This window comes from Rhinolophus ferrumequinum, chromosome 9 (genome assembly GCF_004115265.2).
Source record: "Rhinolophus ferrumequinum isolate MPI-CBG mRhiFer1 chromosome 9, mRhiFer1_v1.p, whole genome shotgun sequence".
Taxonomy (NCBI): domain Eukaryota; kingdom Metazoa; phylum Chordata; class Mammalia; order Chiroptera; family Rhinolophidae; genus Rhinolophus; species Rhinolophus ferrumequinum.
In genome coordinates, this window is record NC_046292.1 from 8,430,567 (window position 1) to 8,449,172 (window position 18,606).

The window sequence follows — 18,606 nt, forward strand, 5'->3', positions numbered from 1 at the left end:
CTCCTTTTTTCTTTGTGTGGCCAGTAGAGGAGCCGCAGGCCCTTGGTTAGAGGAGCCGGTGCCCCTCCTCAGGACACTCTGTCCCATGCCACACCTCGGGCATGGTGCTGGCAGCCGGATCCAGGGCAGCAGGGCACTGGACAGCCTTCTATGGCTGTTTCTGGCCTCATGGTCTCTCACTTCGCTGATTTCTTCTAGTGTTTATAGTTAGGTCAACTCTTTCTAGAATTTGGTTATTTACAGTCTTGTATTGATCAGTGTCTCTTTCCAGTTTCCCTGATTAGAAGCTATTTTGTGAAAAGAAATCATATTTTATGCGCCTTTTGTAGTTTCCACACTATGTATCTTGTAGCAGACGGTGGTGATATTTATGTCAAAAAATGAGCTAAAAATTTTATTTAAAAAGCTTTGGGATAGTATATTTCTGATCTTCCAGGGAGGGAAAAGAAAACCCCAACTATTTATATAACAGAATAGGAAAGAATGTTTTTATTTTGTTGTGGCGTGCAGAATAAGACTGAAGCGTAACTTGTACACAAAGGAGGCTTTGATAAAGGACTGACGTTTTGGACAGAGTTTAGTCAAGTACATGTGATAGATCTTACTGCACTTTGGGTTACCTGTTTAGAATGTACTTCTTGGGGGTGGTGGGGGTCCATTTCTCTCTCTCTCTCTCTCTCTCTCTCTCTCTCTCTCTCTCTCTCTCGCTCGATTCTAGCCAAGTTAGGCCCTGATGCCTTCTGCTGAGATAAGGCCCTGAGAGTTGTGGGAGAATTGGGGACTGGGAAGAGCCCATTGGCAGGAAGGACTGAGTCTTCCCAGAGCAGGTAGCCCCATGTGTGGAGATCCCATTTGTCCTGCCCACACGCCTGTGGCAGTACCTTCTCTCTCTCCCCACCTTCAGCCCCTTTGCACAGGAGACCGTTGAGGGAACAGCCAGGGAGGGTCTGCCACACAGACTGGGGATACTAACACTCTTCTCCCTTTGTCCGCAGCAGAGGTAAAAGCCCCCAAGCGCAGGCAGCCCTTTGTCCCGTTTGCTCTGAGGAATCACACGGGCTGCACTTTGTGGTTCGCCACCTTGACCACCACGCCCACCAGGTGAGGAGCGCTTGGTCTGCCCCCCGAGCCCCCTCTGCCACCACAGGCTCTGTGTGCCAGCCCCGCTGAGCAAGGTGGGCCCTGCTTGAAGCTCCTGGGTCCTATTTGAATCAGGAATTTGCTGTCTCGCTGAGATTTATGTTGGAAGGTCTGTGCTGTGTGGACTCGTAGCCAGAGAAGTAGGTCCTGAGTCTAAACTATCCAAATTATGATCCTGGTGCCGCTGTATATTATGTTGAAAGTCAGAGTCAAGCAAATTAAGGATGCAAGTGGCAAGTGTGAAAGAGAAGTCATTCCGTCTTTCCTCCTCAGTCCCCTCCCCCACCACTTTAAAGGACGCTGTACATGGTTATTCTACCATTTTACATTTTTCTTCCAAGACTGCTTTGAGAACACCTCCCATACCCCACCTTTGTCCCTCCCCCTCCCATAAGAATTATCTTACAAAGCTTTACTCCAGATGGAATTGGGTGGAGTTTGGAGAATAAGAATTTACCTAAGCCGAGTGAGAATGTTCTCTAACAACTTTCTGCTTGTTTAGACCTTGGCTCAACTTTCCAAATACATGCTGATCTGTCCAGTTTAGGTAACGAAGTACATGAAATGAGTCACAGAATCGACTGGTTTGAAACCACGTTTTCCCTGCCTCCACTAAGTATGCTAATGCTTTACAGGAGATGTTTTTAAAAAAGAGTTTAGATCTGTTAAATTCTAGGTAATCACTTAAATACTACTTTTAAAAATCATGACTCAGTTTACAAAGCACCCTATGTACTAGACTGCTAGACTCTACTGCCGGAGGCAAGTGACTGTGAGATGACAGCTTTCAGCTATTTTTTTTTTTTTTATTGGGGAACAGTGTGTTTTTCCAGGACCCATCAGTCATTATTCTTCAGTCTAGTTGTGGAGGACGCTGCTCAGTTGCCGTTTTCAATCTTAGTTGCAGGGGGCACGGCCTATCATCCCCATGTGGGAATTGAACTGGCAACCTTGTTGTTAAGAGCTGGTGCTCTAACCAGCTGAGCCATCCGGCCGCCCCTAGCTATCAGCTGTTTTTAAAGTGTCAGATAAGCTGTGAATCGCTGGAGGTAACTTTACTTACTGACCTTTTAGGTCATCCTTTGTAGGCAGGTTATATGGTCGAGTTCTGGGAGGGTTTCTGCTCCCAGCTCTGTGTGACAAAGAGGGACAAGCTGGTATTGTCTGATTTGGTTCCAGGGCTGCACTCTCTCACAGCGGGAGCCCAGGGATAGTTCCAGAAGGGAACAGAACATTTCTTGATGATGCTCACAACGTTAGTGAATGGCGGGAAGTCCTCACGGGTGAAGAGATTCCCTTTGAATTTGAAGCTCGAGGAAAGCTAAGGCACAGGTAAAGCGTGGTTTGTTCTTCCTCCCCCGCTCTCTATATGATACGATACGATATGATATAATACGATATGATATGATAGTCCCTAGTGTTTTGTCTTTTCACAAATAATGTTTTATTTTGAAAAGGTAGTTTGAAAATTTGCGTTTCCTTTTAAAAAATATGACTGTCTTTCTATCTTGGAAATACTTTTTTTTCCCCATTAATTATCTCTTTATTTGACATGGTGAGGTGACAACCTGTGTTTTTCCGTAATTTGGTTAAAGCATAGATAGATAATAATACTCAAGTTCATTGCCTCCTAGCCTGGTTTTCACGATGCAGTGGTGACATGGTATTCTTAACAGTTTATCAAAGCCTGTTGATTTCAATTTTACGATACATGTGTGCCACGTAGCACTTTCAGCAAGCAGATGTTTTCAGGAAGCAGAGCCAGAATGATAAGGAAGAGAAGAACAACTCATCTAGGGTGACCACTCGCTAATGCTCTCATTCTTGACACATCCATCCAAGGGACTGGAACACGTTAAAGAGGTTATGGCTGGTTACTGAGAGATCATAAAATGTCTAATAAAATGTTCTTCTGTTTGCAAACATTTTTAAGTGGAAGGGCTAGCCAGTGAGTAGTGAATAGGTTAAGATTTTAGCGTTTGAGCCTCATATCTGTTTCCAAGGTGAGCTGAGATTTACAAGATGGGCTTCAGCCCTCTGTAGTTGTATGCTTTCATGATGCTCTAAGCCTTTGTGTGCAAACCTGCTCCTAAGTCAAACTCGTCTTCCTTTTTCTAGCTTTGTACCAGCACACTTTTGTTTCTCGTGGCAAGAGTTCTGAACTTGTGGGCCCCCAGTGATTTTACAGGAAAAATACAGTTTTAAAAAATCGCTGTGCTGGGTTTACGCAGCCAAAAGCCATGTTAGAATTTCCAAGGATGAGTGCTGGGCATTTTCCTGTTCCACAAAGTTCCTGGAGAAGCTAATAGAGCTGTTGGATGTGTTTCTTAATGAGCACTGCCTCTGTTAGATCAGGAGAGGTTTGACCTCTTGGTCAGTTTCCATGTTTTGGAACCCATTTCAAGTTCCACTGTTCTGCTTGAATTCATCAAAATAAATGCCTTTTCTGGCTTTTCCCCCTTTGGCACATTGTATCCCACTCCCTGCCTCCCTCCCTTCTTCCTGTCAGCGTCAAAAACAGTCCCCCATTTCAGACTTCTGGCTTGAATTAGGCAAAATCTAAAATAGAATTAAATGTGCCATTTCCTCCTGTTCCTCCTGTTCTGCCCACTGCCTTCTGCTCCAGTTCCAGCCGAGCACTTCAGCCCTTAAACTCGGAGGGCTCCACCTCGTAACCTGTCTGTAGTCTTGTAGGTCTGAAGCCACATAACCGAGTGTGATTCTGAGAGAAGTAGGCTATTCAACAAAGAACCCAGAGGAAAGTGTCGTTGCGTGCATTTCCAAGAGTATGGTTATATGATTAAATTGCTAGTACAACATTTCACTACCCCACTGAAATGGTTTTAGCTGACGTCACTAGTTTATAAAGGTTGGGGTGGGGTTGGTGAGGGAAAGACCTGAGCTGATGTACAGATTTGCGTGGTTCATACAAAAGGAGGGCAAACGCCACTCTTGCTCAAGGTTTGCGAATCTTGCAATTTTAAGTGTGAAACCCAGTTAATATAGCCTCTTCATTTCCCTTGCATTAGGCAGTCACCAGAAGGCTTAGCCAACTGGGTTTTTCTGTCATTGTGTAGTAAATCAGATTTGACTCTTTGCCTCTCCTTTCCTTTCCTTTGTAAGGTAATGCTTACTGTCCTTTTCTGTGTTGTGCCTGCAGACACACCCATGACCTCCGGATCCATCAACTGCAAGTGAGAGTAAATGGCTGGGAGCAAGTGAGCCCCGTGTCTGTGGACAAAGTCGGGACCTTTTTCCGATATGCAGCACCAGATAAGAATTCATCTTCCTCTACGGTGTGTGGCTGGGGAATGGCTCTAGATTGCGCCCTGGCCCCCCCCCCCCCCCTTAAAGCCAGCGTCAGACAGCTCAGCCTGTGAGAGCCTTGCTCTAGTGAAGATTTGTTGTTCTTTATTTCCGTCAGCTCTAGGAAGAAGACATAAGATCTTTTCAGTTCAGTCACAAGCATTGGTTAACAATATGTAGAAAAGCCCGCCAATAGTTAATTTCATTAGAAAAACAAGATGTAAAATTGACGTTAACACATACTACCTCATTGTGCAGATCCGTTTCATACTCAGCTGGCCCACCTGGCAATTTACTAGTCTGCCGAACATGTATTGGCTTTACTTCGCGTACTGTTATGCTTCCTCTATATACTCCCTTCTTTCAGTTGCTTATAATGCTGCTTCTTGATCCTTCTGGCGCTGTCTCTCCAATTTCTCCACTCTGGCATAAAGATGGACGACCACTGTTAACATATTCTCTGATCTCACAGCCTCTCACACACCCTTGCCCAACCTTTTCCCCAGCAGTTCCAGGGGTTGGAGGACCAGCCAGGGGAGTGATGAACGTGCAGGTACCGGAGAGGCTGGCGTCACGGCAGACATGGCCACCGTGGGTGCTCGGGCCCAGCACTCCTGATACTTCCTGGGATAGCTGCACTCATGTTTGGGCATCCAGTGACGAGTAGGGTGGCGTGCATTTGCAGAGATCTGGTAGCTCCCGTCAGACCTGCCTTCTTCTTGAAAAATGTTCTTGGAGAACACTGTGTTTTCTACCGTTCCTCTCTTGTGCTCCAGGCTTCTTAGAAAAGGAAACTTTCTTTTAAGATTACTTTTCTGCCTAGATTCGTGTCTAGTAATGAAAGGCTTAATTTCCCCCAGAGATACCTTTCTGTTGCATTGATGTGTTCTGAAGAAATTTGTGTACCTGGAATGGTTATAAAAGGAGTGTTACTTTTCCCATATCTTTGAAGATGATGTGTTTTCTCTTCATAGAAGACCATACTTTACTAAGAGTGAAGTTTACAAACATCACGCTTTCAAGCAAATTACATTGTCATTGAATTTAATGATGCGTATTATGATTTTAGGTGTGTGCTGACTCTCTCACTTTTGGAATCTTTCTTAGATCGGCAGCCCAAGCAGCAGAACAAATATTATTCATCCCCAGGTTTATGTGAGTATGATTTTCCTGTGTCTCTGTGTCTATTGAGTATTTACACTGCGCCTGAACCATATATACATGTTTATTTCTTGATGATCAGAGGACTTTATGACATATAAATGATTGGAATTTATCTCTGTGCTTTTCTATTAATGATTGCCTTCCTTTTATAAGAACTTGCAAGAAAATGTTTTCACCTAACTTGACTGTGAGACCAAGTATTGCAGCCAAGGAGAAGAAAAAGCAAATGTTTTGGTCCACGATCTCCTTTTCTCTCTAAGTTAAAAAACTGGGAGTGCCAAAAAAATGTATGCACACGACTTGTATTCATCTTTTGTTATCGGTATATATCGAGTATTACAATTTTAATGTAGTTTTTTCCTTTCTTAAAATGTGTATACATTTTTTGGGCACCCTTTGTATAAATTATCCCTTGTATAGCTATATGTATTTCATAGGTTGGGGCCCAAAGGTCATGAAAATAAATAAGAATGAAAACTAGTAAGACTTTTTCTCCCCCATTTGGCTTTTGAAACATCATCACAAGATGACATTAAAAATATTTTTAGGTTTTTGCTTATATTTCTTCTCCCATAGGATAGTAAATTTAGAAATGTGACATTTCAGGTGCATTTGGAGATGACAAGATCAATATTTAAAGCAGTTGTTCTTGGCTTGGCTCTGTTGGGGCTTTACTAGGCTGGTCAGTGGGTGCTTTGGTAATGCTTGTTCTAAGAACAAGAACAAAAAAAACACTCTCTAAGAACACTCCAGAAAGTTACAGTTTGCCTTTTCATTGGGACTGCCTGCAAATCTCTGTTCAAAACATGGAGCTCTTCATTTTATTGTTTATTAGGTTGGTTTTCACATACCGTTTGTTTTAATTAAAAAGTTGGCAGTATGAAAAGCTTGGATGGGGTGTCATTTGTTTCTCCAATAAAAAAATGCATTGTCGGTATGTTCTAGACACTCATGCTAAGAATAATAGTTTCAGAAACCTCTTGTTTACCTGATGTGGAGTTTTATATTTAAAAAAAAAAAAGTTTCCTGGCCCATGGTGGTAGCACAAAATGTATGTTGAATGTGTGAATAAACGTATGGAAAAAGAAAGTAGTGACCACAACCCAAGACCAAAAAATAAAATATTTTCCTCCATTGTGTTGAGTTCCTGAAACTGGGTGTCCTGTTTATAAAAGAGTGATTATTGTACGGAACTTAGAAAGTTATTACAAAGAAGGAGAACTTTGTTTTTAAAGTTCTTTGAAATAAAAAATGTTGATTTTTCTATAGGCATGTCAACAAATATGGGCCTAGAGAGTGATTTTTATGACATTAGAAAAAAAAAAGTTCTTGTTGCTGTGAAAGGCCCATCAATACAGACAACTCTTTATTATACACTCTCTGGAGTTTACAAAGACAAGTTATAATCTCAGAAGACTTCCTTCTGTTTTTCTGTGTATATTTTGGACAGCACTCAACCGATTATTAGTGTTCAAAGAATGTTTTCGCACTTTAATACTAGTCTGGGAGAAAAATACCACAGAAGGTAAATCATTTACTGTTTTGCAAAGTCCAACCTCAATGTTTCTGAACTTTTAGTTGCTTTGGATGGCCTTTATTCCCCTCCAGCAGAGTTGAAAATAGGTTTTGTTCACAGTTTCCATATAAGGGCTGATGTGTAAGAACCCAATGGTGTTGTGAATGAAGGATAATTTCCAGCAGAGACTTTCTTACCAAATTATAGGATGTTTGGAAAATTTGATAGGTTCTTACCAGCCTTAAGTGAAGTTCTTTATAATGTGACTAGAAGCCTAGGACTGATTTTTCTTTGTGATATCATCTCTGAATACCTTGTTTCCCCGAAAATAAGCCCCATTTGGGATTGTGAGCCAGACAGACGCATTTAGTACATTATGATGATGTTCCAGAAGAAGATGACATGACTATTTAAATAAATGTAGACTGTTGTACGTGAAAAAATAAGACATCCCCTGAATATAATTTGGAACTTGTTTGAAAACATATATAGATCCGGTCTTATTTTCTGGGGAAACACGGTAGATTATCTACTTTTATAAAAACGTTTAGAATTGGCTGTTTTAATAGTGTATGTTTATGGGATAGTCACTCCTATGAAAGCTAAATGGTTTTAGGGCTTAATGACTAATTTCACCAGCGAGCTAGAGTGGTAATAAGATGCTTTTGATTTAGGCATTCTGGTTAGTATTGCATTTTCGTGTGTTTGTTTGAAAATCACAGCTACACCCTTTTCACTTATATGTCTTTTGCACAGTTCTCATCGCTCCCACCCGTTCGGGTGGTCTTTGCGGTGACCATGGAAGGCAGTGCTCGAAAAGTAATCACCGTCCGATCTGCCCTCATTGTGAAGAACAGACTTGAGACACCAATGGAGCTAAGGCTGGACAGCCCGTCCGCTCCAGACAGTAAGTTCTGACATAGTCTGTCTGCCTTTCATTCTGAGACAGTCAGACTTCTGGGTGGGAGACCTTGCCCGAAAGCGCTAACACTTGTTTCTGTGGCAGAGCCTGTGGTGCTCCCCGCTATCATGCCAGGGGATTCCTTTGCTGTGCCTTTGCACCTCACTTCTTGGCGGCTACAGGCCCGGCCCAAAGGACTGGGTGTATTTTTCTGTAAGGCTCCCATTCACTGGACCAACGTAGTGAAGACGACAGAGGTCAGTAGCAGCAAACGCGAGTGCCACTCAATGGACACGGAAAAAAGCCGGTTCTTCAGGTACGCACAGTGTTGCAGTAGCGTGTCAGTCCTGCTTTTCTTTTTTTCCCTTTATTCTTTTCCTAAGGACCCCTAGTGATCCAGTTGTGCTTATTTAAAATCCTAAAGTTCTTATTCCCTCCATTCTGGTGTTAGAGTTCATAACAATTCAAGGGTTAACCCTCAGTGGGGGTGGTAGGGACTGTTGCTTATCATCTAATATGTGGGAGAAACAGCCAAAAAACACTGCTCACACATACAAGGTTAGAAATGTATATGGATGTGTCAGCAGAAAGAGAGGTAAGTAGAGAGGGAAGAAAAATTACCCGTTCCCATTCCTCAATTGGGAAGCAAAACCTTAGGGTTAAGAATTTTTCAAATGATAGATTTCAGTGGAATTTTGATGAAGGTTCATGGGCCTAGTACTGACTTTTCTTGGGGACTTGTACAAAATTATCTAATCATTTAGACTCTTCCTCTGTGGAAGAGTACAAGTAATATGTTACTAGATTTAATATTGGAAAAAATACTGGATTGCTGATGTTAGATATTTTAAACTTAGACTTTAAATCTATTTAAAGATTATCAGCTTTAGTTTTCTTTACAGTGATGATAGGCATTCATTTAGTTTAAACTTAAAGTAGAGGTATCAGAATAGTATAAAGAATTCCAGTATACCCTTTACCTATATTTGTCAGTTGTTGACAGACTAAGGGGAGAAATAGGTAAATACATAGCCATAATTGGTGATTTTAACACTACCCTGTCAGTAATTTATAAAACAAATAAAACCAATAAAGATAGGAAAGGATTTGAACAGTGCTATCAATCAGCGTGTCATAATTGTTATAAGACACTTTAACCAACAACTCCAAATAGCATTGTCATTTCAAGTATGTGTTAAACATTCATCAAGAGAGACATCTACGGGGCCATAAAACAAAGAGCAATAAATATTAGCAATTGAAACCATATACAATATATTTCATGATCACAATAGAATTAAACTAGAAATCAATAACAAGATACCTACAAAATCCCCAAATATTTGGAAATTAAACAATACATTTCTAATTAACCCACAAGTCAAAAAATAAGTCACAGAGGAAATTTAAAACATATTAAAATGTGGAGGATGTAGCAAAAACAGTTCTAGAGGGAAATGTATAGCTTTAATGTTCATATTAGAAAATAATGAAGATATAAAGTAACTAATCTGAGCTTCTACCTTAAGGTAGAAAATGAGGAGCAAATTAAACACAAATTGAAAAAAGCAATAAAAATAAGTATGGAAGTCAATGAAATAGAAAAACAAACAAAATCTGTGTCAAAATTGACTTTTGGAAAGGTTTATATTTGATAAACTTTCAACAAGACTGATCAAGGTAAAGAAAGAGAAAACACAAAATACTAATGTAAGGAATAAAGAAAGGAGACATTATTATAGATACTACAGACTTTACCAGGAGATGTTATGAACAGTTTTATGCAACTACTGTATTTTGAAGTGTATAGTGCACACTTTTTTGCCCAAATTTGTGAGGGAAAAATAACAATGTGCATTATACATGGGTAGTATTAATTCCATATTTATATAAATGTTTTTAATTCTTACATTTATGCTTATGAGTTAAAAGTGTAACTCTAGAAATCAATAATGATATCCGTATGCAAAACAGTACCCTGGAATATGATAATCGGTTTTGTTGAACTTAACAATCTTGCAACGATGAAGAGTTCTTGGCCTTCTATGAGGTGTCAATATTGTAAATTTGTTACTGGTACATAAAATTTCTTACACCTTGTATCTGTTCTTGTGTTTTGTAATTATTTGTTACATAAAATTTGTTGTACCATAATATGTTAAAAAATAAATGCTAAAATTCCTTTATAATACAAAAAACAAGTACCTAAATGTAAACAAATAAATTTGAATTAAAAAATTGAAGATTTTTTCCTCTGAAAGTTTGGGCCAAAAACGTGAGTGCGCATTATACACGGCAAAACACAGTAAATTCCACACTGGAATGACAGATTTCCTGAAAATAGCAGATTACCAAAACTGACACAAAGAGGAAGTAGAAAATCCAAATAGCCTAATAACTATGAAAGAAATTTAATTTTAGTAAAAAGCCTTCCCGCAAAGGACACTCTAGGACTATATGACTGCACTAGTGAATTCTACCAGACATTTAAGGAAGCAATAATATCAGTTCTATGCAAATTCTTTGAGAAAGTAGGGGAGGAGGGAACAGTTCCTAACTCATTTTAGGAGGCCGGCATACACCTGATAACCAAAACTGATGTAGATATTTTAAAGAAAGGAAAGAAGGAAGGAGAGAAGGGGAAGAAAGAAAAAGAAAACTGCAAACCTGTATTCCCCCCATGAAGAGTTGCAAAAATTCATAACAAAATACTACCAAATAGAATCCAGCAAGTGAAGTTCGTCCCAGGAATGTAAGATTAGCTTAACATTTGAAAATCGGTAAATGTAATTTACCATATTAACAGACTGAAAAAGCATCAGGTCATCTCAGTAAATGAAAAAAGAAAACCCATCAAAAACCAAAAAACATTTGCTAAAAAATTCAACACCCTTTCCTGATAATGCTCACAGCAGACTAGGAATCGAAGGGAACTTTTCCAAACAGTTAAAGCGCATCTATCATAAACCCGCAGCTACCATTTTATTTAATGGTGAAACCTTAAACGCTTTTTCTTAAGGTTGGGAAGCAGCTACTCTCTTTAACATTGTAGCACTAGTCCTATCCATTGCAGTAAGGATAAATAAATAAACAAGAAATTGGAAAAGCATAACGATCTAAAAAGAAGTAAAACTTATATGCAAATGACACGATTATGTATGTAGATAACACCATGGAAAATTATGAGACCTAAATAAAGTTATCAAGATTTCAGGATTCGGGGCCAGCCTGATGGCTCAGGTGGTTGGAGCACTGTGCTCCTAGATAGAGGTCGCCGGTTCGATTCCCACATGGGTCAGTGAGCTGCACCCTCTATAGCTAAGATTGTGAACAATGGCTCTCCCTGGAGCTGGGCTGCTGTGAGCAGCTGGAGGTTGACGTGGGCTGCTGTGTGCTGCTGTGGGCTACCATGTGCTGTCATGAGCGGCCGGTGGCCAGCATGAATGGCCGGCAGCCACTGTGAGCGGCTGGCAGCTGGTGAGAGCTGCTGTGAGCGACCGACCGATGACCGGCGACCAATGACCAACGGCCTCAGCTGGGGGGAGCGCAAGGCTCATGATACCAGCATGGGCTAGGGAGCTGTGTCCTACACAACTAGACTGAGAAACAATGGCTTGAACCTGAGTGGAGGCAGGATGGGGTGGGATGGGTGGGGGTGGAAGAAGGGGAAAAAAAGAAAAGCTTTCAGGATTCAAGATCAATTTATAGAAATCAACTGTATTCTTATATTTTAGCCATGAAAAGTTGGAAAATGTGATTAATAAACATAGCATTTACAATAGCATCAAAAATCTAAGGAATGATGTACCAGTTTTCGAGTCCAGAAAATACAAAACCTTGCTAAGAGAGATTAAACAAAACCAACGTAATAACTAAGTAGTAATAAATAACCAAGTTCATGGATGGAATACTCAGTATTGTTAGTCTTTCCATTCTCAATAAATTGATCCAGAGATACAACCCAATTGGCTATCCACAACCTTATCAATCAACAGGATAATGAGTAAATTTTAAAAAATGGTATGTTCATAAATTGGGATAGGAATCAAATACTGATGCATACAAAATGGCTGAATCTTGTCGAAACTTCCATTTTTATGCAAAAATAGCTTAGTATGCAGTTCAAGAACAGGCACAACTAATCTGTATTGACAAATATCAGAAAGTAGTTGCTTAAATGATGGGGGAGAAGATTTTGATTGGAAGGGTATATGAGGTCGCCTTTTGGAATGAGAGAAATACTCTATAACTGGTTTTGGGTGGTGGTTATAGAGATGTATGTAATTGTCAAAAGTCCTACTGAACATTTAAAATCTGTACATTCTATTGTGATTTAATTATACCTCATTTAATGTGTTTGGATTGAAAATTGCAAATACCTTACTGAAGCCTTGAACCATTTTAACGTTATGCTTTCTGATACTCAGCTAAGGAGAAAGAATTCAAGTTCTTCATTCAGGCTGATGGTTTTTACACCCGTTTGTCTTTCTAGGTTTTGTGTGGCCATAAAAAAAGAAAATTACCCAGATTACATGCCCTCGAACATATTTTCTGACAGTGCAAAGCAGATTTTCAGACAGCCTGGGCATACCATATATCTCCTGCCAACTGTGGTAATCTGCAACTTGCTACCTTGTGAACTTGACTTTTATGTTAAAGGAATGCCAATTAATGGGACACTGAAACCGGGCAGAGAGGTGGCCCTGCACACAGCTGACACGTCCCAGAACATTGAACTGGGTAAGGATTTAGTCAAATCATCATTTGTAGTAATTCCATGGAAATGTCAGTATTTTGTGATTATTTGGTAAACATTTTAGAGAAATTATAGCAAACAAAGTATCTCAGTATGCTAGCTCAGAAGATTCATGCAGTTTTAAAAAAATATATAAAACTTCTAAATTAGAAAATTATCAAAAGAATTGACCAAGTCCAAACGATTTACAGAGACAGCACTCAACAGAGCCTTTATTTCTCATGTTGCTCACATGATGTATGGCTCTAGGAAGTCATTTCGTCTTTTCAAACCATGTTTTTTCTAGCTATAAAATGAGCCAAGTCCTATGTCTCTCCTCATTTCAGGAAAGGCAAAAACATGTGCCAAGCACACTGTACTCCAGGCATTATGTCAGGTGCCTCGCACACGATCTCATGTAATCCTTAAGCAGTAGTTATTTGCCCCATTTTACTGATGAAGAAGTTGGGGTTTGAGATGTTCAGTGCGTCAAGTAGTTTTCAGCTGTAGGGATGGGCGAAAGTTGAGGTAGAGAATCACCACCATATTTGTAGCTCTTACTACAGAGAGGTCCTTGTGGAGTTTGGGCGGGAAGTATGCCTCTTTAAGGCTGTTGTAGATAGGCTGAAATAATAATGACTTAGCTATTGATCTTTCTCCAGTTGCGTGTATCATCTCATTTGATCTTCACAACAGCCCACGTTTCAGGCAGAGAGACAGCTTTTCTCCCCATTTGATAGACAGGAACCTGAACCTCATTGACCTTAAGCCGTGTGTCCCACAGCGAGAAGCTTGCACGTCAATGAATATATAAACCCTTGAGCTTAATTTAGAAAATAAAAATAGTGCAGTGCTAGTTGTCCATTCTAAAAAAAATAGGTCTGTGCTTTGACGTTTAAGTATTTTTTCAGCAAATGTTTATTGGGCCCCTGTATGGAACGGAAGTGTCCTCACCACCAGTGTGTGCATACCCAGCACTCTTTAGCTTCCCTGTCTGCCTTACATGGATCGTCACTTTTAACAACAATCCTGTGACATAGGTGCCTACTGTTACCCTATTTGGCAGGTGAGGCGCAGTGAGTTTAAATAGCTTTCTGCACCAGGCAGCTTAGTAAGGCTGGACGGGGACTTTGAAGCCAGGCCATTTGGCGGCAGAAACCTTGACTCTTACCCTCTTCTTGCCTTTATTGTGTATATAGAGGTCTTCATAGTTATCACTGTTATTGATAGCTTTTTGGCATTTTCATCGTTCTAATTATGCAGTTCAGACCCCCTAGTGTGACATCCAGGCCATCTGGTTTGTTTCGTATGTATTCTCAGCCCCACAAAGGAAAATGGCCATGCTAACGAGACTCTTTATTTACCAGTTAGAGACATAGTTACTGATTTTTCCAAAAGGAATCCAGTTTCGTTTGGCTGTGAGTATTTTGACAAACTAAAGTGAGAAACCAAAAAGACAATAGCTTGCATCTCCTTTAGGGGTATCACTGGAGAATTTTCCGCTCTGTAAGGAATTACTCATCCCACCTGGAACCCAAAACTATATGGTAAGAATGCGACTCTACGACATCAACCGGCGGCAGCTGAACCTCACCATCCGGATTGTGTGTCGGGCAGAAGGGTCCTTGAAGATCTTCATCTCTGCCCCTTACTGGTTGATTAACAAAACAGGTATGTCTAGAGAGGCTGTTCGAGGGGCCCTTTGGCGTTGGTCACGGGAATTCACATTTATTTGCTCAGCGCACTAAATGGAGCTAATGCACATAGATGACTTCAACCGTCTGAGCTGCCGGAACTCTCCTGCTTCCATAATAAGTGCCCAGTCAGGGTCCAAACTGTCCTTTTAGACAATGCACTGCGCCCACTGAATAAATTCCGTTTTTGCTCTTTTCCCCCTCGACGATTTTGTTCTTTTACCATTTGCATCTATTTTGGATAGACTGGGTGGGATTGATGTAAATTTTCCCCCTCCTTCCTAAAGGGTTACCACTGATCTTCAGACAGGACAATGGCAAGACAGACGCCGCAGGCCAGTTTGAGGAGCATGAGCTGGCCCGGAGCCTGAGCCCTCTCTTGTTCTGCTACGCTGACAAAGAGCAGCCGAACCTGTGAGTACAGTTATTTATGGGGAGGGGGCATGAGCTCCTAGAGAAGGGAAAAAGTTAGCAAAGGCTATAGTATATCCATGGTGTAGAAATATACTGTAGATAACGATCCCCACTTGGCAGGGGAATGCGACCATGACCTAATGGGATTCTTTCGGATCTAATTTCTGTTACTTGATAGTGAAAATAAACCATTTGCTTGGTTTATAATGAAAGCTAGTTTTATTTTACATGTATTGAAGCAGTTCTATTCATAACTCTGCCAATGAAGAGAAGCTCACATGTTCTCTGCACAATTTTCTTACCCTGTAAGCTCTCGGCACAGAGGAGCTGGCATGGGGGGCCAGCGGGTGGCGTGACTGGTCCTTTGGTAAAGCCTCCACCCCATTAACCAATCCAGATAGTTTTGTGTAAGGTTTTGAAATCCATCTTTTACCCTTGAGTTAGAATGTGCCATTTTAAGATCTCCGGGCTCTCACTGCACATTTAAAGGCAGGGAAAGGCAACAGTTGTGAGGGTTGATTAGATGGCATGTCCTTACAATGGATGGCGTGAGCATTAATTCACTTTTGTTCTTGGTTTTGACATTCTGCTTTTTGCAGGAGTCTTCTAATTTATGGCCTTAATCCAAAGATAAGTGGGCATATCTGATTGATACCGCTAGAATGCCGTACCCCATTATCTGCAGAAGTGTGCTCCACGCTTACGAGGAGGGCTTCGGGAGCACTGCATGCCAGGGGATGCAGCTGTGCCTACGGTGGGGGTGGGCGGCTGGCGTCAAGGTTGGTGCTGGAGTCAGGAGAGGATTGACTAGGGCGCTGGACGGTGGATGTACAGACACCAGCCGTGGTCAGCAAGCCCATTCTCACGGTTCCTGAAAGGATTTTGACAGTTTTTGATCTAGGACTTGACATTTGCAACAGATTGTTTTATCCAGGGGATTCATACTTCCCAAAGCGTTTCCACATAGACCATCTCGTTTGCTTCTCTCAACATCCCAGTGGATTAGGCAGGGCAGCAAACAGTGTTTTATTTTAAGATGAGGAAACTGAGGCTCAGAGAGAGAGAGTTGCCCCACCCAGGGTTATATTGTTCGTGGTAGAACCGGAACACACGTCTGGGATTACGGTTCCAGGATCTGTGGCAAGACACTGGCCAACTAGATAGTGCTTTGTCATTGCACCAGTACCAGGCCGTAGGAGGAATGTACAATTAGCTGCATCTTCTCCATCAACTTTTCTTGGATGCACAGAATGGTGTGCACCCTTTTCTATGTTAGGTATTAGGCTGGTGCAAAAGTAATTGTGGTTTAAAAGGTTAAAAATAATTGCAAAAACCGCAATTACTTTTGTACCAACCTAATATTTCATGAACCTTTGAAACACCTGAGTCAGGAAAGTATCCATTTACCTGGAATTCTTGTTTTTTCAGAGGAATAATAGGTAGCATTTCCCCCATGTCTTACGTTCACAGAATCGTAATGTTTTTTCCTAAAGTGCTCAGTTGAAGATGTCCATACATTTTGCACGTTGTTGTACTGTGGCCACCTCTAAGATGGAGTTCAGACCACTGATAATTGCCTTGCTGTGTTTGGGAATCACGTGAGAGTGAGGAAGAGTCAATATTCAGGTTGCGATTTTGGATGGTAGCTCCAGCAGTGTTTCCTCGGTAGGACAGCGGGATGAGACTTTCTCATGGGTGAGTATATAAATCTTTGCTTTTCTGTCCTACAGCTGCACAATGAGAATCGGAAGGGGCATTCATCCTGAAGGCATGCCGGGCTGGTGTCAGGGCTTCTCACTGGATGGTGGCAGCGGTGTCCGAGCTTTGAAAGTCATCCAGCAAGGAAACCGCCCAGGGCTGATCTATAACATTGGTGGGTTTGATCTCTAACCTGGTGGGTTATATGCGGGATAGCGGGAGACTCAGAACCGCTGGCCGACGACCTCAGGCAGAGAGGAATAAGCTTGCCATACATTTGGGCCTGGCGGCAAGTGCTGGTTTTCTTGTTCAGCATTGGGTCAGGTATCTTTTTCTCTGAATGCTAGATGGATATCAACACAGATCTGTTCTCCTGGGGATCTACGGAGCTACCTAAACACCTGCCCCTTTGAGATCTGGGGCTCTGTTTAATTTCAAACTCACCTGTGTCAGGGAAGTATCAGTTTGGCTTAAATCCTTGTTTTTCGTGGGAATAATAGGAACACTTAGAATGCTTTTCATCCTCCAAGCATTTCCCACGCATTCATTAAAATTTGCAAACCCTAAGAGGGTAGAAAGCATTGTTCTCCTTGAAACTGAAGCAGAGAGGTTAAGTGACTTGCCCACATGCAAAGGGGAAGTCTGGGTCACAAGTGGAATGATGATGGGGGTGTATACGTTTGAAGCAGAAAATGTGATAAAATGCGCTTGGGGGTTATTATAGTAATTAGAAGCCCACTAAACAAGCTTCGCTTACGGAGGTGGAGGGTGGACAGGGGAGAATACCTATTGACGTATGCCTCATAGCCACCTAGCATGCCCAAAAGATTTCCTGAAGAGTTAAGATTAATTTGATTTAAATATGCCTCAGGTTTAAAATGCTGGCAGTGCATCCTTCCTTTATTATATGATTTCCAGGGATCGCAAAGTACCTTTTAGTGTTGAATTCTGGAAGAGCATCTAGAACTGCATTGTCTGTTGAACTCCTGTGATGTTGGAAATGTTCTATTTTGCACTGTCCAATACGGCAGCTCTAGCCACGTGTGGCTGCCAAGAGCTTGAGAGTACATCGCTAAGAAGTGGGGCCAGTGTGACTAAGGGATTGAATTTTTCATGTGTTTAATTTTAATTAATTTAAATAGTCATATATGACCAGTGGCTTCTGTATTGGACAGTGCAGATATAGGCATGTTGTAGAAGGAAAAACTGAGGTGGTATCATTTAGCTATTTACCCTGTAGAGTTAGAGACATGTTTACGTGTTTGAGGATTTATTATAATAGAGTCTCCTCCAAGTATAGTTCGCTTTTTGTGGTTTCTGAACATGAATTTGTGTGCATTCTCCTTTGACATGGGGGCTCTCTCCTGTAAAGTTGACATTAAGATTTTTAATAGAAGAAATGAACTTTATTTGATCTAGCTGAGGATCATTTTCTTTTCTCATTTGTTTGCTCACATTTGTCTTGAGTAGGCAAAAGCTGCTTTGTGCTGTGTTTGGGTTTCTGTTGGGGTATTTTGTCCTTGATACACTTTCCAACACAAGCTACCACAGGTTGGCCGGAAGCTAGAGTTGGGACAAATTTGGGGGAAATGGAGCTCTGCCTTCTAAAACAGCTGGCATTGAGGAACCACAGAATTCTTGCCAGGAGACAAATCGAGCTGTCCAATCAGAAATATGCCGTGAGTGCACGTATAAACGCATATGCTAGGAGCACTCATTAAAACTTACTACTATTAAAACTTTTTAGGGACAAGAATGTGATTTGAATTTTGTTATAGCAAGGAAAAGAATAGACGGTGTGGGCTAAGATAGGACTTCATGATTCTTAAGGATCACGAGATCTTGGCATGTAATGTGAAGGGAACGTGTGGAATCTCGTGCGTGAATACTTTTGCAGAATTGGATAGATAACTAGCTGCCTCTCAGGAAGGTTTAAAGCACAGTCCCAAGCTGGAAAGCCAGGGACGGCCTGGCCATTTATTCTCCCATGGACCTCCAAAACGAAGCATTTTGTACGTTTTTATCTTATCAGCTATTC

The 18,606-nt window shown here is 41.2% G+C and overlaps 1 protein-coding gene across 5 annotated transcripts in view; it reads left to right on the forward strand.

The window, feature by feature from the left end:
• The window catches only part of VPS13D (vacuolar protein sorting 13 homolog D), a 233,615-nt gene that overhangs the window by 92,342 nt on the left and 122,667 nt on the right, over positions 1 to 18,606 (forward strand). For 3 of the 5 annotated variants that reach the window (XR_004423896.1, XM_033114934.1, XM_033114936.1), the window contains 10 exons: positions 996 to 1,101; positions 2,320 to 2,472; positions 4,301 to 4,436; positions 5,554 to 5,601; positions 7,883 to 8,033; positions 8,133 to 8,343; positions 12,520 to 12,767; positions 14,242 to 14,433; positions 14,744 to 14,870; positions 16,601 to 16,743. Coding sequence is in view for 4 of the 5 variants with exons in the window: in XM_033114934.1 (XP_032970825.1) it covers positions 996 to 1,101; positions 2,320 to 2,472; positions 4,301 to 4,436; positions 5,554 to 5,601; positions 7,883 to 8,033; positions 8,133 to 8,343; positions 12,520 to 12,767; positions 14,242 to 14,433; positions 14,744 to 14,870; positions 16,601 to 16,743 (1,515 nt within the window). In the remaining variant the exon portion in view is untranslated. The remainder of the gene's footprint in view (positions 1 to 995; positions 1,102 to 2,319; positions 2,473 to 4,300; positions 4,437 to 5,553; positions 5,602 to 7,882; positions 8,034 to 8,132; positions 8,344 to 12,519; positions 12,768 to 14,241; positions 14,434 to 14,743; positions 14,871 to 16,600; positions 16,744 to 18,606) is intronic. The other 2 variants (XM_033114935.1, XM_033114937.1) reach the window with 1 other exon arrangement.